The 25564-nt window shown below is 42.5% G+C and overlaps 2 protein-coding genes across 4 annotated transcripts in view; both read left to right on the top strand.

The window, feature by feature from the left end:
- Nucleotides 1–20025, top strand: part of LOC116945254 (otoferlin-like) — a 94250-nt gene extending 74225 nt beyond the window's left edge. For all 3 annotated transcript variants that reach the window (XM_032959599.2, XM_032959600.2, XM_032959601.2), the window contains 12 exons: nucleotides 2004–2135; nucleotides 3544–3681; nucleotides 6071–6198; nucleotides 6738–6908; nucleotides 7563–7723; nucleotides 8652–8794; nucleotides 10464–10552; nucleotides 12354–12452; nucleotides 14504–14745; nucleotides 17469–17647; nucleotides 18112–18212; nucleotides 18720–20025. In XM_032959599.2, the coding sequence (XP_032815490.2) occupies nucleotides 2004–2135; nucleotides 3544–3681; nucleotides 6071–6198; nucleotides 6738–6908; nucleotides 7563–7723; nucleotides 8652–8794; nucleotides 10464–10552; nucleotides 12354–12452; nucleotides 14504–14745; nucleotides 17469–17647; nucleotides 18112–18212; nucleotides 18720–18897 (1761 nt within the window). In that variant the 3' untranslated portion in view covers nucleotides 18898–20025. The remainder of the gene's footprint in view (nucleotides 1–2003; nucleotides 2136–3543; nucleotides 3682–6070; nucleotides 6199–6737; nucleotides 6909–7562; nucleotides 7724–8651; nucleotides 8795–10463; nucleotides 10553–12353; nucleotides 12453–14503; nucleotides 14746–17468; nucleotides 17648–18111; nucleotides 18213–18719) is intronic.
- A 377-nt stretch (nucleotides 20026–20402) lies between these two features.
- TPO (thyroid peroxidase) overlaps nucleotides 20403–25564 on the top strand; it is a 39422-nt gene continuing 34260 nt past the window's right edge. The window contains exon 1 of the mRNA XM_076068997.1: nucleotides 20403–23911. The gene's annotated coding sequence lies outside the window, so the exon portion shown is untranslated. The remainder of the gene's footprint in view (nucleotides 23912–25564) is intronic.

Below are 25564 nucleotides of genomic sequence, written 5' to 3'. Positions count from 1 at the left end.
CTCCCTTTGGGCTCGGTGGAACTTTCATTCTAGATAGTACATTCATTCGTTGGTCAATTGATGTATTAATTAATTGCTTAATACGGTCCTGTCTCTCCAGGTTAAAATGCAAAAAAAAACACATTTCAGTCCATCAACCTATTAGCCTTCTGGGCCAATGTTTTCTTTTCTGGCAGTATTTTTTAATCAGGTGGACAAAATCTAGACCGTATTTAGCTGAGTCGAATCAGGGTATTCTGGGATTTCAAATACTGCTGTTTAAATTCCTGAAGACCCATAGGCTGATAGGCCAAAATTTGATATTACCAAGAGTCCACTATGATATAACATACATTTTGTACAATTGCATTTGTGGAATTATTGTAGATGTAACAACCAGGAATGGCTGCTGAGAAACCAGTGTAAATATCAGCCTAAATATATTACATCCTGGTACAATCAACAAAGGTCACATTCTAAAACACATTTTAGTCCAATACATAGTCATGATACATTGATTAGGAAGGCACTTGAAGGAATTATACAATGTTTAGCTCGGTACATTTGTGCATCACCATTTACATAACAAATGACCATGGTTAATTTGCTGAACAATTGTTGAATAATAAATGCAGCTGATAAATACTATAATAAATATTATTAACAAACTTTGCCTGCATTCTCATTTAAATGTTGTGAGATTACTCTCACCTCTAGTGCTGCTGAGGCAGTCATAAATATGGCCACGTTTGATTCAAGTGACACTTTTATTAACTGGTTGTGCTGGGTGGAGGCGGGTTTATGACTCACATCGTTACAAGACCTAACTCAAAATAAACTAATTATAAGTCAATATTGGTTGTGAATGCCTACATATACAATAAACTATAAACTTTAAAAAAATACACATTTCATCCAAACTAGTTTGACTTCGGTAAAAACAAATTGGAGCAATGTTGAAGTAACTTTGCCTCTATAGAAGGCACAGGAATGACTGATACAATAATCCATATTCTGTTCTGTAAAAAGCAACTTTCCCACTGGTTTTAAGTGACATTTTACAGCGCATTAAACTTACATGAGCACTTTTATTCATGAAAAAAGTTAAAGTGATTCTCACTAAAATGAGCGTTGAGACAGTGCTCTCTCGTTTACAACCCTGAGCCACTGCTGGAAATTCCACATTTCTATGGCACGAGCGAGTTCATATAATAAACTACTGTTAAACTTCCCCATTAAAGTGGTACATATTTTATCAACCCTGGAGGGATGATGGGCTAAGTCAACCTCCAACTAGGATTTGAACTCGCAAACTTCCAATTGCGAGCAAGCCACTCTACTTCTGAGCCACCTAGTTGTACGTACACATGTTGAACTGCTTTCACACCGTACATATCCAACCGTGCTAATTGGAGGTGTGGGGGAAGGAAAACTAACTTAACACAAAAAGCTGTTCTAAAGAAATAAGTTTTCAATCTAGATTTAAAAGTGCATAGCTCCAGTGGCTTCCTAATACTTACACATCATATTCTTAGCTCTTTCGGTAAAGTCACGTTGAAGGGAAACAATAAAATAATTAAATATATATAAAACAATAAAACAAAAATTCTCACGACGTTTCGACCATAACACCGAACCGTTTGTGTTATGGTCGAAACGTCGTGAGAATTTTTGTTTTATTGTTATATATATTTAATTATTTCATTGTTTCCCTTCAACGTGACTTTACCGAAAGAGCTAAGAATATGAATTACTGCAGTCACGAAAGCTTTAAATCAAAATTTACACATCAGTTACACTGACGACACATCCCACCTGGCTCAGTTGCTTAACAAAAGTGGACTCTTCTGCATTTGTCTCCGAAATTTTCTCTGCTGAGGCATTGCAATACATCTGCCCTCATGTACCTGCTCACGAACTGCGTCGTTAATACACTCCATTCAACAGTTAATTTTCCATACTCAATAAAACTGCACGCTTGCCAATGCCACACACTGATCCCATTTGCCTTTTATTTTATGCAGGTTTATGATAAGGAGCTGGAGGCAGAGTTCAATAACTTTGAAGACTGGCTGAACACGTTCAATGTGTATCGCGGCAAGAACAGCGACGAAGACAGCGACTTTGACAAGGAGAGATTGGTGGGGCGTTTCAAGGTGAGTCCATACCTGTCAACCCCTTATCAGTGCCCCTACCTTATTACAGACCAATTCAGACCTTATTGGTGACCCCGTGTCCTTATAAATCTCAACGTTCATCCTACAAAGCCTGCATTGAAACGTCTGCACGCCATATGGACCTGAAAACTAAATTTCCCTGTACAAGAATACGGGTAAACCGTATCGGTTGACAGGTATGTGAGTCCTACGTGGACAAAAAGTAGAATGTCAGTCTCATATATTTATATATTCACTTAATTAAAGCTGTCATATTTTATTGCGTTATGATAACTTTATTAAATATGTTAAATGCAGTGCAAATTTGAGTTAGTATGTATGTATGTTGAACTTCTTTCACACCGTACGTAGCCGACCATGCTGATAGGAGGTGCGGGGAAAGGACAACAAAAACAGGAGCTGCAGAGATTTCATTCCTAAGTTAAAATTCTAATCAAGGTCAACTCAGCCAATGCTCCATCCAGAATTGCTCAAATGAGCTTCGCCAAGTTCTGACTTATCACTGCTTGGTGAGAAGGCAGTCAGCAGTGGCTACTGTACAGATTGACTGGCCCCAATATATGAATGTAGAAATGGTCACTGCGGACTTGCGATTAGCTATGGAGGTGAGTTCCACCCCACACAAACTTGAGGACGAAAACGCACCAATGGTGACAATTAGCTCTAAGATCTAAGTTCATTTAGGTCTTGATCTCACACCTACATTTAGCATCACATGAAAAAAAGTACCATTGAAGTATATAATACCTCTAAATAATAATGTAGTGATGAATGTGCAGGGGGAGTGATGGCACAGTGATTAGTGCACTATGCTATGAAGCTGGCAATCTGTGGCGATTAATATCTGGAACGACCCTGGCCCTTTTCACCCAACCAGCACTGGCCATCGTGGTAAAGTATGGCCAACAACCCCAATGACCGGCAGAGTGTGGAGATGCCTTTATGTGTGCATGTTGAACTTCTTAACGGGGAGCGGTAGTGTAGTGGTTAGTGCGCTGCGCTACGTATCCAGCGAACTGGGTTCGATTCCTGCTCACGGCCAACACCAGTGACGATTATCTAAGCCGGTCCTCCCGTAGGTCGACTCAGCCTCAAATTAGTACCTGGTGCGATGCGTAAACATCGCCACTGGGGAGAGAGGCGGCCGATCGTGGTGGAGACCCCCCTTGTGTGCCGTGCCGGCCTTCATAGGTGCCCGCTAACAGCATTTGCCCCAACATTTCTGTTAAGGCATCACGGCGAATGTTTGTCATTGTTTTCTCGCGTACCGCATGTAGCCAAACGTGGATTGACAAAGAGGTGTGCATTGTCACTGTTTCTTCTAATCGCCACGTGTTGATAGATAAATGAGCTGGTTTATTCGTGGCTGTTATGGTTCTCGCGGCAGGGCTCGGCCTGTATTTACAAGTGGCCCCTCTCCAAAACGGTGCTGGACGAGGTGGGGTACGACCCCCAGTTGGGGATGTTCCAGGGCATCCCCATAAACGATCCCATCAGCGTACTCGTGAGGGTCTACATCGTGCGGGTACGTTCCTTCAGCGTGCGCGCGAGAGTGCTGATTGTGCTAAGTTGCTACTGTGGGGGGTTCGATGGACCTGCATTGATGTGTTCCATCACTGGAAATCTTCGCTGAAAAACCCCACACATGGGTTGGTGGCATGGCCACGTGGTAGCACGTTCACCTTTCGCTGTAGATAATCACGATTTTAATGCATGGGCTGCCATAATGATTACTCTGAAGTGTAATAACCGTAACATATGCTCCGTCTGATTCACAGTGGGCTGTAAAGATCCCCTCACGTCATTGACGTCAAACACGACAGTCGGGAATAGTGTAACTGGCCTCTGGGTCCCAATTTGTAAAAATCTAAAATGATAATTAATTTGGGACAATACATAGCAATCGTCACCAGCTACAGGCAGACTAATGCCTCTCAAGTTACTCTTCCAAACGAGACTGTCCTGGTTTCTAGAGTTATCACCCGATTAAACAAAATAAATTTGAACGCATTGGTGAGTTTCAATGCTATTCTGATGCATTGGTCCAGAAGATGTTCCATGATGAATAAATTACTTATTATTTTTTCCTTCTCATTACATCTGATTATTGCTCTATTTTGTAGATTCAGAAAAACTGACGTTGCCTGTGCATGTTGTAGATTTTCTCTCCAACACACCGGTGTGCTGTACTAGTGACGAATTGGCACGTTCTGTTTACGTGACAAACCTTACTAATTGGCTGTGTCGGGTGGTGGTGGGTTTAACGACACATTTATATTTACGCGATCTAACCAAACAAACATGTATGATGAATGATATTGGTCGCGAAAGCCTACGTGTTAAATTGCCTGTACATGTTTCTGCGTATTGTGTTAAGCTAACCTTATCTGGCGAGGAACAGCTGCAAAGTAGCATCCACTTCATAATAAAGGTTTATGGGTTAGATCGCGTTATTTATAAATGTATCGTAACCCTCCACCACCCGACACGGCCAATCAGCAAAAAAGTGTCACGTTGACAAAAGACAAATAGTTCACTACTTTAGCCCACCGGTGTGTTGAAGAGTGAATCCACAACATTCACAATTTGATTACGATGTTTCGCTGGTAATTACATCCAGCATCATCGGGAAATTCGCCAGAATTTTGAATACGACGTTTTGCTAGCAATTACATCCAGCATCATCGCCATTCTGGCGAATTGCCCGATGATGCTGGATGCAATTACCAGCGAAACGTCGTACTCAAACTGTAAATGTTGTGGATTCACTCTTCAACACACCGGTGGGCTAAAGTAGTGAACTAATTGTCTTTTAAATTTTGATTTAAAGCTTTCGTGACTGCAGTAATTCATATTCTTAGTTTTTTCGGTAAAGTCACGTTGAAGAGAAACAACAAAATAACAAAATATATATAAAACAATAAAAAATTCTCACGACGTTTCGACCATAACTCAAACGGTCATCATACACCTGATGATGACCGTTTGAGTTATGGTCGAAACGTCGTGAGAATTTTTTATTGTTTTATATATATTTTGTTATTTTGTTGTTTCTCTTCAACGTGACTTTACCGAAAAAACTAAGAATATAATTGTCTTTTGTCAACGTGACACTTTTTTGCTGATTGGCCGTGTCGGGTGGTAGAGGGTTACGACACATTTATAAATAACGCGATCTAACCCAAAAACCTTTATTATGAATAATATTGGTCGCGAAAGCCTGCTTCGTGTCTAGCATCCACTTGTCCCTCAATGTGTGTCCAATCCAAGAGCTTAACTGTCCCGCTGCAAGTTTGCAATGTGTATTTCCAAGAGAAAATACATTTCATAGTGGCTTAGATATGTTTTTATATCTTTAAAGCTTCATATTGAAAAACAACTTGTAAATGCACATCTGCAATAGCTTTATTGTGCACGTGTTTGTTATCACATTGAAGCCATGAACCTGCTGCTCGTAAGAGGCGAGTATTATTTAATGTAGAACATTGTTTATTGAACCCAGGAAGATTGCACTGGTTTTATAGTTTTTTGTATACATATTTTTAAACAAAGGGAAAGGTAGTATCTTAGAAGACAGGACTAGTTTTACCCTTGCAAGTAAATATAGGCTCAGCGTTTCAAATGATGATGCGTTGATCGTGTGGCCAGGAGGCGGTGGCACGTGCCTGTAATCCACCACTAGGGAGGTTGACATTTTTTTAAATAAAAAAAAACCCAACGCAGGACCCTCCTGAAAAATAATTATTGAACGTCATGTGGCTTTCCTGGATATAGTAGTAATTAATTTGTTATTATGTACTATTAAGAGGTACTGACTCAGTACCAGAACATACCAACAATTCTCCAAGCCAACAAGCCACTTCATGTGAATAAACTTGATACCTATTTGTTCCGTTTGCTGATCTGGGAACCAGGCGACTGACCTCCATCCGGCTGACATCAATGGGAAGGCGGATCCGTACATTGTGCTCAAGCTGGGCAAGACCGAGGTGAAGGACAATGAAAACTACATTCCCAAGCAGCTGAACCCCATCTTTGGAAAGTGCGTGCTCATGTTATTAAATACGGTGTCTTGGTGTTATTCATGATAGTTTTTTTACGTAATGGATTTCCATTAGATATGCTTACGATTATTATTATAATGGCAACATAGACATGGTAAATGTTGTTTATATGTTGTAAATGGAACTGCATAATTTTAACGTCATTATCATGAGCCAGCCATGATAAATACACTGTTGGATGAAGGCCTTCCCCAGCCACCACCATCTCTCACGATCTTCCAATGCCAGTGATCCATCCAGCACCTGCACGTGAGCTGATGTCATAGCTCCTGCTACGTGGACGTCCTCTCGGATACGTTCATCACCTTGACTGCTACTCCGTCATCATTCCTGACCATTGTCTATCATCCCTCCTAGCGATGCATCCGCCCCAAGCCCACTTTTATAGTTTGGATAATGTAATTAAACCCGTGTTTGTTCTATAATCCGTGCGTTCTGCTATCTGTTTCTCGCTGTACAATGTTATTGAATAACAATGCAGCGTATAGTGATGATGTAATCGCTTCGCTGTTTCCAGGTCTTTTGACATCGAGGCCACCTTCCCCATGGAGTCGATGCTCACTGTGCAGATCATGGACTGGGACCTGGTGGGAATAAATGACCTCATTGGAGAAACCAAGATCGACCTGGAGAATCGCTACTACAGCTATCACCGCGCCACCTGTGGGATAGCACAGCAGTATGCCATGTGAGTACCAAGAATAATTCCCATTCCGCTTGATGCTTCTTTTGAATTTTGTAAAGGGTTTAAGTGTGTTCAGCTCTGGACATACAAAACAACGTGCATCAGCAGAGTTCACAAGTGACTTTGCAGCCTTGATGTTACATCAAGGCGATTGGATGTGGCTGGCTTCTTGACCAGATTTGCAGCAGATAAAACTCCTGATGATATCCTTCATATATGATAGTGCCATTATAATAATTACCGCATGTATTATTATCATTATATATTTTTTGTGTTTAGTTTGTTGTCCTTCTCCACGCCTCCGATGAGGCTATGTACAGTGCAAAAGGAGTTATACATACTCTTTGGTTCTTTCGGTAAAGTCACGTAGGTATAAATTAAATAAAATGAATCACGACGTTTCGAACGCAACACAAGCGCCCATCTTCAGGTGAAAATCGCGACAGCTGTGATGTCTGCTGCTATTTGAACATCAAATTTGTTTGCTCCACAAGTGGCAATACAAGTGGACCATCTCAGCCGTGCTGGAGAGAATGCTGTGGGAATGCGCCATAATGAAATACAGGTTCAACCGACGCAGCATTGTGAACAGCAGTGACGGCATGAACTTGTGCGCAATGAGCTGAACACGCTGTTGCTCTGACGTCCGTTCCCCAGCCATGGCTACAATGTGTGGCGTGACCCTCAAAAGCCGACGGAGATCCTGGCCCAGCTCTGCAAGGACAACAAGATGGCCGAACCGGAATATGGGCCGACCGGCCGTGTGAAGGTGGCCAGCCGCATCTTCACAGGGCCCACCGAGTTAGAAGACGAGACCGGTGAGGATTAAAGCATCTTGTCAAAGCAGCTCAAAAGAGTTGTGTTTTGAAGGGCACACATCTCAGCCGGGGGTCGGATCGACTCAACTCTGCGGTCACCGCCGCCTTTGGGTTTGTGAAAATCAGCACCGTTTTTATGAGGATGTACCGGCCTGCGTAAGGTGGTAGCAGTTATCATAATTATCTTCGTTGTCATCATCCATCATGCTCTGTCCACTGCTGCTGCATGAAGGCTTCCCAAATTCATAACCTTTTTTCATAGTTTCCTGCTGCAATAATCCATCTAGCTCCTTCACACGAGCTGATTTCATTGCTCCGTATCCACGGTGGTAGTCCTCAGGCATGTCCCCTCCTTGGGCTGCCACTCCAACGTAATTCACAACCATTGGCCATCATGCCTTCGAGTTATGTGCCCTTCCCAAGCCCACTTTCAATTTTTAAAAGTCGATATGAATCTTGCTTTGCATTTGTTGCTTGATCCATGTCTTCTTTTTTTTCTGTCTCCTCACTGTAATATCCAAGCATACATACATGCTTTGCACACTTTTCTTCATTTGTTCCATTTTCTTTGTCAGTGCCCATGTTTCTGATTCATGTCAGAGCAGGCAGCATGCTTCCGATTGAATACTTTCTTCGTCAAGCATATTGTTACATTGCTTTCGATCGTTAAGTTCAGTCTTCCAAAAAATTACACCAATCTGCCGTTGATTGCCTCTTTCTTAATTTGTTAATTTGTTAACACAAATTTGTTAACACAAATTAAGAAAAGATTATCCACACAAACAAATTATTGTCTTCCTAAAATTGTATTGGAAAACAAAGGCATAGACATGAATTGAGAATTAACCATTTTCAGATTTGCTGATGACAGCGATTGTAAGAATCAGTGGAAATCAATCGCAGGATTGTGTGTGTTTTATGATTTCAGGTCACATAAAGGAGACCAATGAGCATCTGGCACTCAAGGTCCTGCACAACTGGGGAGAGATCAGCCCCAAGGGCTGCCGGCTGGTGCCAGAGCATGTGGAGACGCGGCCCCTCCTTCACCCTGACAAGCCTGGCATTGAGCAGGTGGATACCTCCAGCTTTTTTTTGTCCCTCCACATTTAGAAACGTGCACTTAAAAGTGTTTAGATTTCGATTTAAAGCTTTCGTGACTGCAAGCATTCATCTTCTTTGTGTTGTGGCCAAAACGTCGTGAGAATATTATTGTGTTATTTTATTTTATCAATTTATTATTTTATTCTCATTCTACGTGACTTTACCGAAAGAACCAAAGAAGAAAAAGTGTTTAGATTATTTTTCTGCAATAAATATTCCACGTAATAAGCCACTTCGTTGAGCTATAATTTTGTGGTCGAAAATATATGAATGAAAATAGCTCTTTTGAGGAATGGCCTCGTATCTCAGGTTAGAGTGCTGAACTGGTACCGCTGAAATCCGCAGTGGCACTTTGTTATCTCCCTCGCCTGGTATACAGGAGGTCGTGGGTTGGATCCTGACCCTGACGCCTGCTGTATATTTGGAGTTTGCATGTTCTGCTTGTCATCACGTGGATTTTTCATTGTTATCTCCCTCGCCTGATATACAGAATGTTGTGGGTTCGATCCTGACCCTGACGCCTGCTGTATATTTGGAGTTTGTATGTTCTGCCTGTCATCACGTGGATTTTTCTTTGTTATCTCCCTCGCCTGATATACAGGAGGGCGTGGGTTCGATCCTGACTCTGACGCCTGCTGTATATTTGGAGTTTGTATGTTCTGCCTGTCGTCACGTGGATTTTTCTTTGTTATCTCCCTCGCCTGATATACAGGAGGTCGTGGGTTCGATCCTGACCCTGACACCTGCTGTATATTTGGAGTTTGCATGTTCTGCCTGTCGTCACGTGGATTTTTCTCCGGGTCCTCTGGTCTTTCCCTCCACATTTAGAAACGTGCATTTGGAGTATTTTGCTGCTATAAATTTCCATGTGAAATGTATAGCTATCATTTGTGGACAGGTCACTTCTGAAAGAGTAACCTAATAGCTCAGTGGGTTTTACCAGGTAAGATAAGACATAGTTTAGTTATATGAGTGTATATATTTTAAAGTTATTTGTTTACCTTTACTATACTTTGCATCCCCATCGTGTGTGTTTGTTGTCGTAACGTTCTGACCCGCCCCTTACTGGACATCTGTAAGCAAACAAAAAAACAACTTCCTAGCTCATCGGATTCCTCCAGTACAAATAAATATTCTGACTCTGACTACAATGTAACCACGTTGTACACATTACAGAGCATGTGGCATTGCGTAAAACCAGATGAGATCTCGGTTTTGAGCCCTCGGTTACCTTCTGCAAGATGGAGGAGTTTCATTGTGGAACAAATGCAATGCGTTTAATTGTGAAAGCAGTGTAACGATTTCACAATTCCGTTGTACAGGGGGGGCCCAGATGTCTTGTGACCCCAATTAATTGACCCCCCCCCTAACAATAGTTTCCCTTTGCGTATTAATTTCTGTTTTAAATAAAGCTTACTTACAAAAATATAAAGTTAAAAAAAAATTAAATGGGAGGGCGGGGGGGGGGGCGGGGGGGGCGGGGGGGGCGGGGGGGGGGGGTCACAAGATATCTGGAACACCCTGTACGCCTCTCGCCTGAATTCCAGTTGCCGGGCTGTCGCACACAATACTTGAACAGTGCAGGTCCCCCCGTGTAAAAAGGGCCTTAAGTTCTGACATGAATTTTTCATCGTTGCAGGGCCGTGTGGAAATGTGGGTGGACATGTTTCCAAAGGACCTGCCGCACCCAGGGCCACCCGTGGACATCTCTCCACGCAAACCCAAGAGGTCTGCCGTTCAATCTTCATTTGAAGCATTCATGACTGCACAAATTCATACTCTTTGGTTCTTTCGGCAAAGTCACGTAGATAGGAAAATAAATCATGCAAATTTAGCAGTCTTTGGAGGGTCGTTGATGAACCAGGTAAAGTGTTCACTGTTGTGTTGGCCGACTCTCTGAGTTGCATTACATTTCTAAGTTTGCTAAGTTTGATCTGTTTTGCTTGTTCTCTCTCTAACCTTGTTCCCTCTTTGAATTTCACCACCACCCTCTCGCCCGTTACGGCAGCCCCTCCCCCTCCCCTCCCTCCCCCCCCCTCCCTCGGATCTATATGATGCCCTGTCACAGTGGCGAGTTTCCCTTTCTCACCTGAAGACGATTGCTTGTCGTTGCGATCGAAACGTTGTGATCTATTATTTATTTTTCTATCTACGCGACTTTTACCGGAAGGTCTGCCGCTGTCTGCGTGGGACTCGCGGTGCCCGCGCACGGATCAGTAGTTCTCATCTATCGCCGTTCATCGTGCTCAGTAAAAAGCTATGAATGTGCATTGTCAAAATAAAAGAGCGGTGTTGCTGCCTACGTTTGTAAAAGGCTTAAATTCGACTGCTGCACGAGGCAGTGCGCATCTGTTTACGGCCCTGAGCCAGTGGTGTTTAATTCCACTTTATTATGGCGAGGGAGAGTGTATCCATAGGACCATCGGTGTTGACACCCGATGAAGTGATCACGAATATTTTATTGACCCCGGACAGATGAAGGGATGAGCTGACCTCCAACTGGGATTTAAACTGATGATGGTAATGATGGTAATGATAATGGTGATGGTGCTGATGATGATAGTTATGATGGTGTTGCTGATGATGATGATGGTGGTGATGATGATAATAATAATGATGGTGATGATGGTGGTGGTGGTGGTGATAATAATGATGGTGGTGGTACTGATAGTTATGATGGTGTTGCTGATGATGATGATGGTGGTGATGATAATAATAATGATGGTGATGGTGGTGATGATGGTGATGATGATGATTAGCACAGTTGGCTACGTACAGTGCAAAATAAGTTCAACATACATACAAACTCACAACCCAGGTCACTTGCAAATGAGACTCGATCCTTGTCTCTTGAGTTCTTACCTGGTTAAACAAAATAAACTTGAACCTATTCCACTGTGTCAGCTAGCTGGATTACACCGTATAAATAGGAAAAAAAAAACCGTTACCTGTGTTCATACCAATGAGGGTTGAGATGCACTTGTTAGTAAATCAGTTGCAATGATGAAGCAATCGAACGAGTATTTGTGCTGGAAGATGTACACTTCCCCGACCAACGTGTTTGTATGTACCTTGATGAAAAAAAAAGAACAGGCTTTAACCTTTCTGGCAATAATAGAGCAGGTGTTAAGATGCTCAAAGACCAAATAGACACCTATTACAAGGCATCAAGTCTGCATTAGCCACACACTTGTGGTAAAATATGCAAACAAATATGCATTTATGATGTATGCATTGCCATTGAAACTGATTGGCCTACATCAGAGAGCTTTTTTTTATACATTTGAATATACCTCGCCATATTTATCGATATTTATACATTCTGTGAACATTCCTCTTCTGCAACGCATCAAACACAAATGTTTTTGGCACGCATATTTAAAAACACGTGATAGGGAATATCCTTGATTCATGACCTGCATTTTGTCAACACGAACCTCTGTACAGAAATCTTGTCAGCTTAATAGCCGACTCCACCAACAATCCTCTCCCGATCTCCCCCTGCGCTCGCCCCCCCTCCCCCCCACAGCTACGTGCTCAAGGTTGTGATATGGAACACGGATGACGTTAAGCTTGAGGACGACAATTTCTTCACAGGCGAGCGATCGAGCGATATTTACGTGCGCGGGTACGTACAGCCTCGCCTCACCCCCACTCTCCATGGCCTCTTTCTATATTTTTCATACCAGTATCTCTTATCTCATTTGCCCTTCTTGCTGCAGGCTACATTTTTAGTTTTTACTCATTAAAACGTTCAACTCAAATTTGCGGCCTTCTTTATCAAGTGCAGAAATTCATTTTCCCCATAATTGATTTCCACTGCTTATAATCACTGTCATCAGCTCAATCTGAAATGTTTAATTATTTATCCATTTATGTTCATGCCATTTATTTTCCAACACAATTTTATGGAAGACAATCCCTTTGTTTCTGTGAATAACGTTCACAAGTGGTAATCCCCTAGCTAGACTCTCCTTCTGACAAGTATCTTGTTACTTTCTTCATGCGGCCTCAGTGTAGCCGTATTAATTTTTTGTCAGTTTAACGCATAGATTTTCGCGACCAATAATATCCACAAGAGGTTTTTTTATTGTGTTAGATCACGTAAGTATGAATGTGTCGTTCAATTCGCCACCATCGCACACAGCCAATTAGTAAGGTTTGTCACGTAAACAAAACGTCCCAATTCGTTACTAGTTCAGCACACCGGTGTGTTGGAGAGTAAACCCACAACATCTGCAATATGAGTACAACGTTTCGCCAGTGATGAGGCTGGTTGTAATTACCAATTGTAAATGTTGTAGGCTTACTCTCTAACCCACCGGTGTGCTGAACTAGTAAATAATTTTGATTTAAAGCTTTCGTGACTGCAGTAATTCATATTCTTAGCTCTTTCGGTAAAGTCACGTTGAAGGGAAACAATAAAATAATAAAAAATATATATAAAACAATAAAAATTCTCACGACGTTTCGACCATGACACAAACGGTCATCATCAGGTGTGACCGTTTGTGTTATGGTCGAAACGTCGTGAGAATTTTTATTGTTTTATATATATATTTTATTATTTTATTGTTTCCCTTCAACGTGACTTTACCGAAAGAGCTAAGAATAGTAAATAATTGGCATGTTTTGTTGTTTACATGACAAACCTTACTAATTGGCTGTGTCGGGTGGTGGTGGGTTTAACGACACATATTTACGCAATCTTACCCAAAAAAAACCCTCAGGTTTTAAATAGCCAAAAGTATTTTTATGGAGAGCTAGGTTTGTGAGCACTAGGATGACTATCAATTTCCACTGTATTTTAATGCCTTGTTATAGTCTACAAAGGCTAGGCATAATGGTATTTCATATTTATTGGTCCTTTCTAGAATCGGATTGATAATGTGCATGTTGTCAATGTATGCTCATTTGAAACACCGACACTGATTATAAGTGAATGTTTTCCTGAAGGGAAATATATTGATATTTCCTTGCAATGATAGAACTAGTCTTGCCTATGAAGATGCCGAATGACCATCTTATAACTTCTCGCATTCCCTGCTCAAGACCAATTTCCTACAGAAATTCACGGGGTCACACTAATCACCACAGAGTACCGCAAACTGCTGTAAACTTAGCGCAAAGTACCACAAATTAACAACCAAAGTACCATAAATTGCACTCTCCACCCGCAACTCAGTTTTCAGTTTCATTTATTTGGTATAGCCCTGTGAGCCATTCGGCTCTGCCCCCCACATCATGTTCCCCTAGCCCCCCCCCCCCCCCCATTGTTTCAACTGCGTGAGATTTGTAACTTTTCTAACTTTCCAAATTTGGGTTATGATGCCAGAACACATTTGACAGGATATTTCACTTCCACGGTGAAGCACATCGTGCATATTCTTACAGTTAATACACCCACTGTTTTAACCAGGGCAGGCCTGCCGGACTTCAACCATGAACCCCCACAACAAGTGGCAAACGTGCGACTCCTCGCTCGGCCATGTCCCCGCACGGTGCATGCAAATATCCATGATGAACGAGCAACCTCGCGCTCGCCGCAGCCGCTTATTGCAAATTAAATTGAGCGTGCCCGTGTTGTTTGTCATGGTGTTTGTCTAAAACCCTTTGCATCGGAGAGACCATTGTAATGACTGACTCTTCTGAACCGGCTGATGCGGCGTTCGCGATCAGCTGGCTCAAGGGGAAGGAAGTGGACAAGCAGGACACGGACGTGCACTACCACTCGCTCACGGGCGAGGGCAACTTCAACTGGCGCTTCATCTACCCCTTCGACTACCTGGTGGCTGAGGAGAAGATCGTCTTCTTCAAGAAGCAGTCCATCTTCGATTTGGATCCAACCGAGTTCAGGATGCCAGCGATCCTCAACATGCAAGTGTGGGACGCCAACCACTTCTCTGCCGATGATTTTCTTGGTGAGGTCCTTTTCGTATTTTTTTTGTGTGACTGTGTACACGTGTGTGCGTACACACGTGGGGAGTGGTAGCCTAGTGGTTAGTGCACTGCGCTACGAACCTGGCGACCCGAGTTCGATTCCCGCTGACGACCAATAACAGTGGCCAATATCTGAACTCGTCATCATTGGTCTGTCCGGGGTCGACTCAGTTTTCAAATTGAGTACTTGGTGAGGTGTGAAAAATATCAGCACTCAGAAGACGAAGGCGGCCGGGCGTGGTGTTGAGCGCCCACCCCCTCGTGTGCCATGCCGACCTTCATAGGTGCTCGCTAACAGCACTTGCACCAACAGTCTGTTTAAGGCTATATGGGGGGGATCTTTGTTGTGTGTATGTGTGGGCATATTGGTGCCGTGGCATTCTAGACAGTCAACATAAATCAAAGTGATTTCTTGCACCAATGAGCATTGAAACGACGCTCACCTCTTGTTTACAGCCCTGAGCTAGTGGTGGAAAAATCACGTTTCCATGGCAGGGGTCATTATCCACTCTACGTTTTGCCCTTGATGCCCCCTATGAACTCGTCATTGCAACTTGTACATGCCCCTCCCCCCCCCGAATATCTGGAGAGACCATCACTGGGCTGTCTTCGTCTTAAAGCTCCGCTTAAACATGTTAACTAATGGACTACCTAGTTTCTATAACTCCCTCCCATAGCCTCAGAAGTTCCTCCTTATTCTCACAAAAAAATTATATTTGCCTAAACTTTGTTTGGTAAAAAAAAGTAATTCCGCATTTCTGCTCCATGTTTGTGGAATACTCTTGCCGATCATCTACAGCTTGGTTCCCTCCCTTAACTCTTTAATATTGTTTGTACAATTGTGTTCTATCCAGTCGCCAAAATATCACGGTATAGTCTGCATAAGAATAGGTTTTACCCTTTCTGGCAATACAACATGTCACTTATTTCAAATGTTCTTGCCGTTGGTTTTCACACCTGATGATGACTGCTTGTGTTGCAGTCGAAAGGTCGTGAGAATGTAATTGTTTTATATATATTTTATTATTTTATTGTTTCCCTTAAACGTGACTTTACCGAAAGAACCAAGAATATAATACAACATGTGTTAAGATGTTCAAACTTTTGCAAGGAATCAACATGCAAACAAACACACATTCTTTGAAGGCTGTCTCTGGTGTAGGCGAATCAGTTGCAAAGACAACGTCATATATTATCAGTGCATGTTTGTTTGCATGTTCACCACAAGTACTTTGTGTGGTTAATGCAGACTTGATTCCTTGCAAAAGGATTCTATTTGGTGTTCTAACATGTTCACGCTTGTTGTATTGCCAGCAAGGGTAAAACCTATTCTTATTTTTCATACTTTGATACTGCCAAAAAGGTCCCATGATATAGTCTGCATACATTGTAAACAACTGTTTTTTACATGAATAATTTTCCAATTTTATTGTGAGTATAAACATCGTATTCAATTAATCAATGGGTGCCTCTCTATATGCATCAGTGCCGAAACCAAGTAAGAACAAGAGTAGTCCCTTGGTATACGGCATCCCAGTATATGGGATTTCGTCAAGATGTAACTCTTAATTAGGAAACGAATTTGATCTACATTACGTTAAATTTTAAGCTATGGAATTTAGAATCTGTAAAATATAAATTATTTGGGGGTAAGTTGAAAAATTCACGGTTAATCGTTGGTCCTAGCATACATTTCAAACTGCTCCAGGTAGTTTGTGCGCAGTTTTCATACTGTACCAGTTTCGTAACTTATTTAGAGCATTATTACTAAATGTTTTCATAACATTATGGAATTTCACGTTAAATATTTGCTTAAAAAAGGTTTGCTGCATTCCTAAGTGTGATTTAATAACATCTTGGGGCCGATTTTTTGTTCTTCCGTAGGATTGCATCTCCAATTATATAATGGAATTTTGATTTAAAGCTTTCGTGACTGCAGGGATTTATTTTCTTGGTTCTTTTGGTAAAGGCACGTAGAAGGGAAACAATAAAATAATACAAATATAAAACAATTAAATTCTCACGACGTTTTGACTGCAACACAAGCAATCATCATCAGGTGTGAAAACCACAACAAGAAAATTTGAAAAAAGTGGCGCTTTTTTTAACGTTAGCACCACGGATAGCGATTTGACAGTTTGTTCAGATGGACGAGTCCATCTATGTTCGGAAAAGAGGAGGGCGGAGACGAAAAATAATGGATGCGGTCTGAAAGCCACCTTAAGCGTAAGACCCGAAATGGTTTATCAAATCCTTCCAATGATTGCTAAGCCAGAATCCATCCTCTCGGTTGAAATTGTATCTGTGTTTGTATATGTGGATAGCCTCATGAACGAATCTCTCATCTGTGGTTTTCACACCTGATGATGATTGCTTGTGTTGCAGTCGAAACGTCGTAAGAATTTTATTGTTTTATATTTTTATTATTTTATTGTTTCCCTTCTACGTGACTTTATCGAAAGAACCAAGAATATATAATGGAAGTCAATGGAAAAATAGGGTTTATGGAATTTCGCTTCACGAACAACTTTTCAGGAATATATATCTGTTCCATATATCGAGGGATGGCCTGTACATGACACGTTTTTCTTATTATAATTATAATGTAGGACCCTATATAACAAGATTGACACTTTAGGACGTTCCTTCTCCTGCAAAGTTGTTGATACATGCCCCTATGCATGTTGTCCCCTTTCATACCCAGGTAAAATTGAGTTGGACCTCAACCGCTTCCCACGAGGGGCCAAGTCCTCCAAGCAGTGCTCGCTGAACATGCTCAAGATGGACGGCTCGGTGCCCATGGCCTCCATCTTCAAGCTCAAACGGATCAAGGGCTGGTGGCCTTTTGTCTCCCGCGACGAGAACGACGAACCGGAGCTCACGGTACCGCGTTCGTCGTCATGAATCTCCCAGAGAGAATGATCGCGCACGAAGCCACTGCTGTTGTGTCCCTGGGTAAAACAATTGAAATGTTTTGCCCTGGAAGGCCTCCGTGAGTTTCAAGACTCTTTTTTCAGGAGGATCCTGCTAAGTTTCGCAGCAGGGGTGAACTTTGCTATGTACATTTACCACGGATATAATATGTGTAGCAACTACAAATCGATGTCTAAGCTGGAAATCCCACAGTTGTCTTTAGAGCACAACGAGTGAAGCCCCATCATGCCCTCACAGAACGCTCACAGTTGACATGACAGTGGAAAACATCGTGAAGTTATGTCCACCGCAAGAGTATGAATGGACGAGTGTCGACGTGCGAGAATATAAATTCTATTTTTGCTCTGCTCACCGCGACTCCTGCGTGCCCCCTCTGTGACCACTGTTTGACCCTGTGTCCATGCGTCCTGCAGGGGAAGGTGGAGGCCGAGCTGCATCTGCTGACGGCTGATGAGGCGGAGAAGAACCCGGCAGGGCTGGGCCGCAGCGAGCCGGACCCCCTCGAGAAGCCCAAGTCTGTCTCTGCTTTCACTCCTAAAAAAACATTTACAGCACAATTCGCATTTCTACCAGGACTTCTCACGAAAAAATAAAACGAGATATCCTGTCCTCTGTCGTATTCAGACGTGAAAAATGCTGTGACCAGTGATACTTAGAATACACTTAGAATCTGTTCATTCAGCCGCGAGCCAAGTGCACATGGCAAGCAAACCCAAGACACACGACATGGCAACACAGTGTCAGGGCCAGCTGCGTGTTGTAAATGACCATGGCTGCAAAGCTGGGCTTTGCAGGAATGCTTTGCAGCAATGCCTTGCTGGTACTTTTGCTTGTTTGTATTCAACTTGTGTTTTCTTGTTCCAAAGTAGATTTCTGATCATGGAAATGAAAAACTTGTTTTGTAATGAATTACTGTATCTTGAAACAATTATAAAAAAAAATGTAACAAAAATCTACATCAAATGTACCGCTATTCTTGAACTAATGTGATTATTTTCTTCGTGTTTTTTTTTTCTCACAGTCGCCCGAAAACCTCTTTCTCATGGCTGACAAATCCATTCAAGTCCCTGTTCCTCGTCATCTGGAAAAACTACAAGTGGTACATCATCACCGCCCTCCTCCTGCTCATCTTCGCCCTCTTCATCGCCCTGCTTTTCTACACATTGCCAGGAGCCATCACAAGCAACCTCATCGGATAGGGAACCTCATAGACAATGGCTGTGGGCAACTTCACGGTGACCAGAGTATACCAAGAGGATCTTACCCAGAGCTGTTGACTTTCTACAGGGTTACAAGAGCGCGAGATCACATCGCCTGTTTATAATCCATGGAGCACGGGTGTACACAACTCAAGGGATATGTTGATGATGTTACATTGTAAACATGTCCCACATAATGGCAGCATCTCCCATGGATTTACACATGCACAACTGTTGGGAGGACACTAGAAATGACAAAAAAAGAACAATATCCTCTTGAGTTGTGTACCAATCTTGGGAACGTCTTGGCTTCCTGCTACGATATTAAATCAGGTATGTGTGCTTGTAAAGAATACACCACTGTGCAGGTCATCGTGATTGTCCTGTGTAGCCCTGTGATGTCCTTTCGGGTTGCAGTGCATTTTATTCAGCACAATGTCCGATGCATGTGCTGGGAGTTTCGGGAATTTAATTTAATTCTTGAAAAAAACTCTTGAGTTCCTAAAGAAGATTCCCAGCATGTCAAGCGAAATGTTGGACCTCGTGGTGACCAACATACAGTACAACCCGAAACACATTGCAGTGTACAGAATATATCTAAACACAAAAGAATCTGTTACACTAAGTAACATTTTTTTCTTGGTTCATAAGCCTGTGGTCCTTCGACTCAATGCCGGACCAAATTTTTGTTTTACAGCAGCAAGTGTTTAAGCTGGCAAACTATTAACCAATGTCATCTTTCTGAGTCTCGTAGCAGATGGTGGCATATTTTACATGCACGCTGTTGGTTTACTTCATGTTACGTACGAGATCCCATCCACTAACATCGGCAACATATGCTTGAACAGGTTCAACTGATAATCAGAGTTAGAAGTGCAAAATCATGTTCAGGGGTTTTCCTCTTAAACAAATGCTGCTGGAGAACTTTGGTCCGGAATGCCTCTCGGATCATTGACCAAAAATCGTATTTTAAGTGGTTAAACAGCACCATTGTCTACATTACATTACATCAATAAATAACATTTATATACTGTATGTGTACATATCGATCAGCAGCTGATTTAGGTTCACTTATTGTAAATTTAGAATAAGGACGTGGTGCATTAAATGTTACTTTTGTATGTGCTGTATTGTAATTCATGTGCACTTTTTTTGCGTGCTGATGGACTAAGTTTCTAATGAGATGAACTTGTCGCTTAGGGAATAGAGATCCTTCAGCTAGTGTAAATGCAACTTTGAAATTACGGTCTTTATTGTTTTGCCCAAGGTAGCAAGACTGAGATGCCCAAAGTTAATATCCATAGAGGGCTTGCTTTACACATGTTGATCAAATGTTATTAAACCCTGATGAAAATGTGGATACATCTTCTTGGTTCTTTCGGTAAAGTCACGTAGAATGGAAATAAAATAATAAAAATAAAACGTAATGAAATAAAATTCTCACGACGTTTCGGCCACAACACAAGTAGCCTTCTTCAGGTGAAGGAACAGAACTGTCGGGACGACAGCGCTTCAATGAACGCTGCTAAGCTTGGGCAGCGTCTTTTTAATCTGGGTGGGAGGAGCAGAGCACCTTGACAAAGGAGTTTACATATCTACAGAAGAATTTAGCATTGAGTGTAAATGCGGTTGGTATTACCTTAGAGTCGCTGCATCTCTTTAGAAAGATGAGAGACTCGATTAGCTGAGCCTTCTTATCCCGGAGTTTGTTGAAGGATTTCAAGGTTATGTGGAATCCCTCTCCGTAGAGGCGGTTAAATTTCGATTTAAAGCTTTCGTGACTGCAGGGATTCATAAAAAAAAATGTGTATAGTTTGAGCTTGAATACAGCGTGTGGATGAACACGTATGAGAGCCACTATGTATTTTGTGTGGTCAAAACTTACTGGATGATCGTTCACCAAAATAAGCTCTTAAAGTATTTTTTACAGTCCCAACATCGCATAACCATTTTTTAAAAAATTAAAGATTGCAAGTGAATAACTGCTTACGAAAACATAATGCACAGTAACGGATAAACAGTAATTGTTTTGATAAAGTGCCTAAATGCAGCCCACATCTCAAGGTAGTATTAAAACAAAGAACAATAACAATACTCTTTGGTTCTTTCGGTAAAGTCACGTAGGTAGAAAATTAATAGGTCACAACTTTTGATCGCAACACTGGCATCCGTCATCAGGTGACTGCAGCAGTTCTCCTGCTGTGTTTGTCCCACCTGATGACGATTGCTTGTGTTGCGATCGAAACGTCGTGATCTATTAATTTTCTATCTAAGTGACTTTACCGAAAGAACAAAATAGTATGGATTCCTGCAGTCACGAAAGCTTCAAATCAACAATTTCAATAACCAAGGACAAGATTAGGGAAATATAAAAGGCAAAACATTGAGGTAGAAGACAAAGGAATACAAGAGAACTTCAACAAGCCAGGACCGCTAATGAGACAGAGAAGAAGGCCTTTAGGAGTGCTGGAGTCTTGGAGGCCCAGCACTGATGAGGAAACAACCAAAGGCCACAGGGTTGTACATTTTTTCCACACACCAAATCCAGAGATAATTCCCAATCACCGTAGGTTTATCAAAACTATTCGGTATACTGTGATAATGTTCAACACAAAGTCACTACCATATCTCGTCACAAATCAATGCCACCCGAACACATGCCAATTCCCTGGAATGACAACCCTATCCTACACCAGCCCTATCTGACGACACCCAATCCCAGCACCAACCCGCATGAAACTCCAATTGCACCATGAACTGCAACCGTTTAAACTGCACCGACCATGCCATCTGCCCAAAAGCTACCAGAATAACTCCGATTCTACCTTGAACTAGTGCCGCCAGTGGGTCCCTGAAGAGACCAGCATGATTGGGAGCTCAGTCCCAGCAAGACGATGGGAGAACCCAAGTGGGATCACAACCACGTGCCAGCGTAACTCAAGGACAGCTAACCATGGGACCCCTGGGGCCCGTGAGGCTCACGAGACCTCCAGCACTGCCAGGAGAACTTCACGGCTCAGCTATAGCAGGTCCCAGGCCAGGCTTGGCACCACCATAGCCCCCGCGAGACTTCCAGCACTGCCAGGAGAACTTCACGGCTCAGCTATAGCAGGTCCCAGGCCAGGCTTGGCACCACCATAGCCCCCGCGAGACTTCCAGCACTGCCAGGAGAACTTCACGGCTCAGCTATAGCAGGTCCCAGGTCAGGCTTGGCACCACCATAGCCCCCGCGAGACTTCCAGCACTGCCAGGAGAACTTCACGGCTCAGCTATAGCAGGTCCCAGGTCAGGCTTGGCACTACCATAGCCCCCGCGAGACCTCCAGCACTGCCAGGGCCCAGCGCCCACGAGCCCGGGAGAGAAGCCGTGGCCCAGTCCCAAGCAGAGGAAAGCAGCAGCAACAACAACAAGGAAAGAGGCCGGAGGCAAGAGGAAGGGCAAACGTTCGCCAGGAGGCATTACGGACAATTGGAACCACTTCGGAAGACCTACTGTTACTTTATTCAAATGCCTTGCTGTGGTATATGTATGATAGTCACGTTTAAACTGCAGCAATATGTAAAAGTATCGCATTATTAGAATGTATAAATGAAAGATTATTAGTTCCTAACACTTACTGTATTCTAGCCTGATGTGCAGATATTTTGTAAATTCAAGCCATAATGGTATTCATAGTGGGTTTTTTAAGTATTCAGAAAATCTCTATTGATACTGTAATTGAATTTTTTTAAAAATAGAATAATATAAACAAAATCGTCATAACATATGCAAAATAATGTTCAATATTGCAGCGTTAAAATAAGAAATAAAAGACACCTATATATGTTAAAAGAGAGGCACGGTGATTTAATGCAACGTGGCAGTTATAAAAGATGTTGTATAATAGCCTCCTGTACATATGAACTGAAACTTACCTGCGATTATCAGGGCAGAGGGTGTCCCATAGAGGAAAATCAAATACTTTATCATTTGCCGTCAAAAATGTGTAAATGACAGTAGTTTGAGGAATGGCCTCGTATCGCAGAGGTTCGAGTGCCGAGCTGGTACCGCCTCATATGCAGAAGGTCGTGGGTTCGATTCCGACCCTGACGACTGCATATGTGGAGTTTTCATGTTCTCCCCATGGTCGTGGGCATTTCTCTCAGGGTCCTCCGGATTTTCCCTCCATATTTAGAAACATGCAATTAGGGTATTTGGCTGCTATAAATTTCCACACTCTAAGCCACTCCATTGTGGCCAGGTCGCTTCTGAAAAATAGCTATATAGCTCAGTGGGCCTTATCTTGTAAAATAATAATAATACAAATTGTGCATAGTGTGATGGCCTTCTGCTGAATGGATTGGCCACCAATGCAATAGACAGCAACCAGCAGGGCCACTCACTCGTCGTCGTAGATTATCATCACAAAGGCCCCAAAATGAGAACACGCAAATAAATAAAACTACGCAAACACGGTCGAGCATGAAGTGGGTCGCTTAAGTATGTGTCGCACACACACGTAGGTGCGAAATGTGTTTTTTTTTTGGTACAAAGCCATGGGATCCCTTCGAGACAAATTACAATGAAAGCCGACGAAAACACGTGCCCTCAACTTCCAACAAATGCCTGCTGCGCACCTCGGCCTCACGAAGAAACTGATCACGACGTCGGCCCGCTGTTACGCAGCATGCCCCCTGCCACCCTGCCCCTTGCGTTTCACGGTACGCCCTGCCTTTGCTTGAGTGCACGGGGCTGAGCCTCAAAGGCTGAAGTGGCAGGGCAGTGTGTTTGTGTAATGTTGCTCATTTTCAAAGCTTGGGCAGCACTCCGTGGAGATTGCTTTCTTACGCAATGAAAGCGAAAGAGAAGCGGACCTGATGAGGTGTCTTAACAAAACACTCGCTGCTATATAACGGCATCGACAACGGCCGATCGCTTTATGAGCCTTTCCAATCTCCCTGCGCACGCTGTTTCGGATGAAAATCGGAATACATTTTTTGGGCATCCTTTCCGACATCATCAGCATCATCACCACGTGAGTCTGCTGACTGACAGCACCACCTTCCATTGTGGTGTACATCCAATGGGAGTCTTGGTTCACCTCTGTGGGACACCCTCTGCCCTGTTGCATTAATAACGTCTTAGAGAATGAATAACGTACTACAGAAGAATAACGTGGTACAGAATTAATAACGTCTTACATGTTTAATAGCGGCTATGGTCGTAACCTGGGAGTTTCCCTCCAAAGTGAAAGATTCTGGCCATTTAATGTATACACGTTAATGTTATAACACGCAATTAAACGTAGACATCACTTTATATTCTTCATATTTTTCATTTATATAAATTACATCCAGCACACATTTTGACGATTTTTTTTACATGTAACTTTTATAACTAGTAATATTTAGATTTTACGTTTAAAAAGGTACGTTTGAATCAAAATGACTACCTGTAATACATTACTACCTGTAATACATTATTTAAATGTAATATTGGTAGATATATCTACTTACGTATAATTTCGGTACGTATTTTACAAAACTTGTAAGAAAAAAACTAATACATGTCCCAATTGATAAAAACAAGTTTAGTTTTTTAAAATATATAATACTATCCTATGTTAAAATATAAATATTATGTGATTGTGTTTCCAGACTGTTGATTTGTATTAACATTTAATAAACGATATTATAGTTTCATGGCATGAGTTTCAAATGTTATGGGTACGCATGTATACATTGGCAGCGCTATATGAATGTAAATGTAGTTGTTCTTTGCTGTAAATATCCGAAAAGTATAAACTCAAGTCCCTTCCTTTGTGAGGGGGCCAAACTATCCCTTTGTAAGTGTCAGACATTGCGCGTAAATGTGGAATGAGTAAACACTGAGACGTCTGTTTATATTGATGGGGGGGGGAGCGCTAGGGCAGAGCCGTGCTTCTCAACGTTATTCACACCACGGCACACACTCGACACTGATGAATGTTCGTGGCGCACCGAACAAAAAATCCGTCGTTTCTGGATTTTCTGGCCGCTGTCCATACGAGGGCGCCACCGCTGCTGCTTCTGTCGCGGTGGAATGGTTTTAGCACGCTGGGACCTGCACTCGATCAGGCGACGGTTCAAGTGCATCTCCCACCTCAACAGTTGAAACGATGGGAGCATTTTTTTTAAATACCCTCTGTCCAGCCAGCAGTATACAGTTAGTGGGTCAGCATGCAACGTGTGGTTGGTTAAAATCCGGGCACTGCCACCTCTTCAAACTTAGAGTCGGCCAAATACACTCCGCTAGTGGAGGGCCTTCCGCCAGCAGTGGCGTTGAGCAAGAACTTACAGGGCTGCACCTCCGATTTAAAGCTTCCGTGACTGCAAGGATTCATCTTATTTGGTTCTTTCGGAAAAGTAACGTAGAATGAGAATAAAACAATAAAATAACACAATAAAATTCTCACGACGTGAGAATTTTATTGTGAGAATTCTCACGACGTGAGACTTTTTATTGTGTTATTTTATTGTTTTGTTCTCATTCTACGTGACTTTACCGAAAGAACCAAAGAAGGGCTGCACCTCTTTTGCCCAATTGCACATGGACGATTTGAGAGCGCCGGGGTGAGGTGGGTGCTGACAGCCGTCTGCCGGACTGCACCGCGAGCAATGAAAAGGAGAGGGTAGGGGGGGGGGGGCTG

Source organism: Petromyzon marinus, chromosome 23 (genome assembly GCF_048934315.1).
Source record: "Petromyzon marinus isolate PM22_M1 ecotype Great Lakes invasive population chromosome 23, UKy_Petmar_22M1.pri1.0, whole genome shotgun sequence".
Taxonomy (NCBI): Eukaryota; Metazoa; Chordata; class Hyperoartia; order Petromyzontiformes; family Petromyzontidae; genus Petromyzon; species Petromyzon marinus.
Note: the sequence above shows the minus strand (reverse complement) of the source record. Positions and strands in the feature narration are given on the sequence as shown.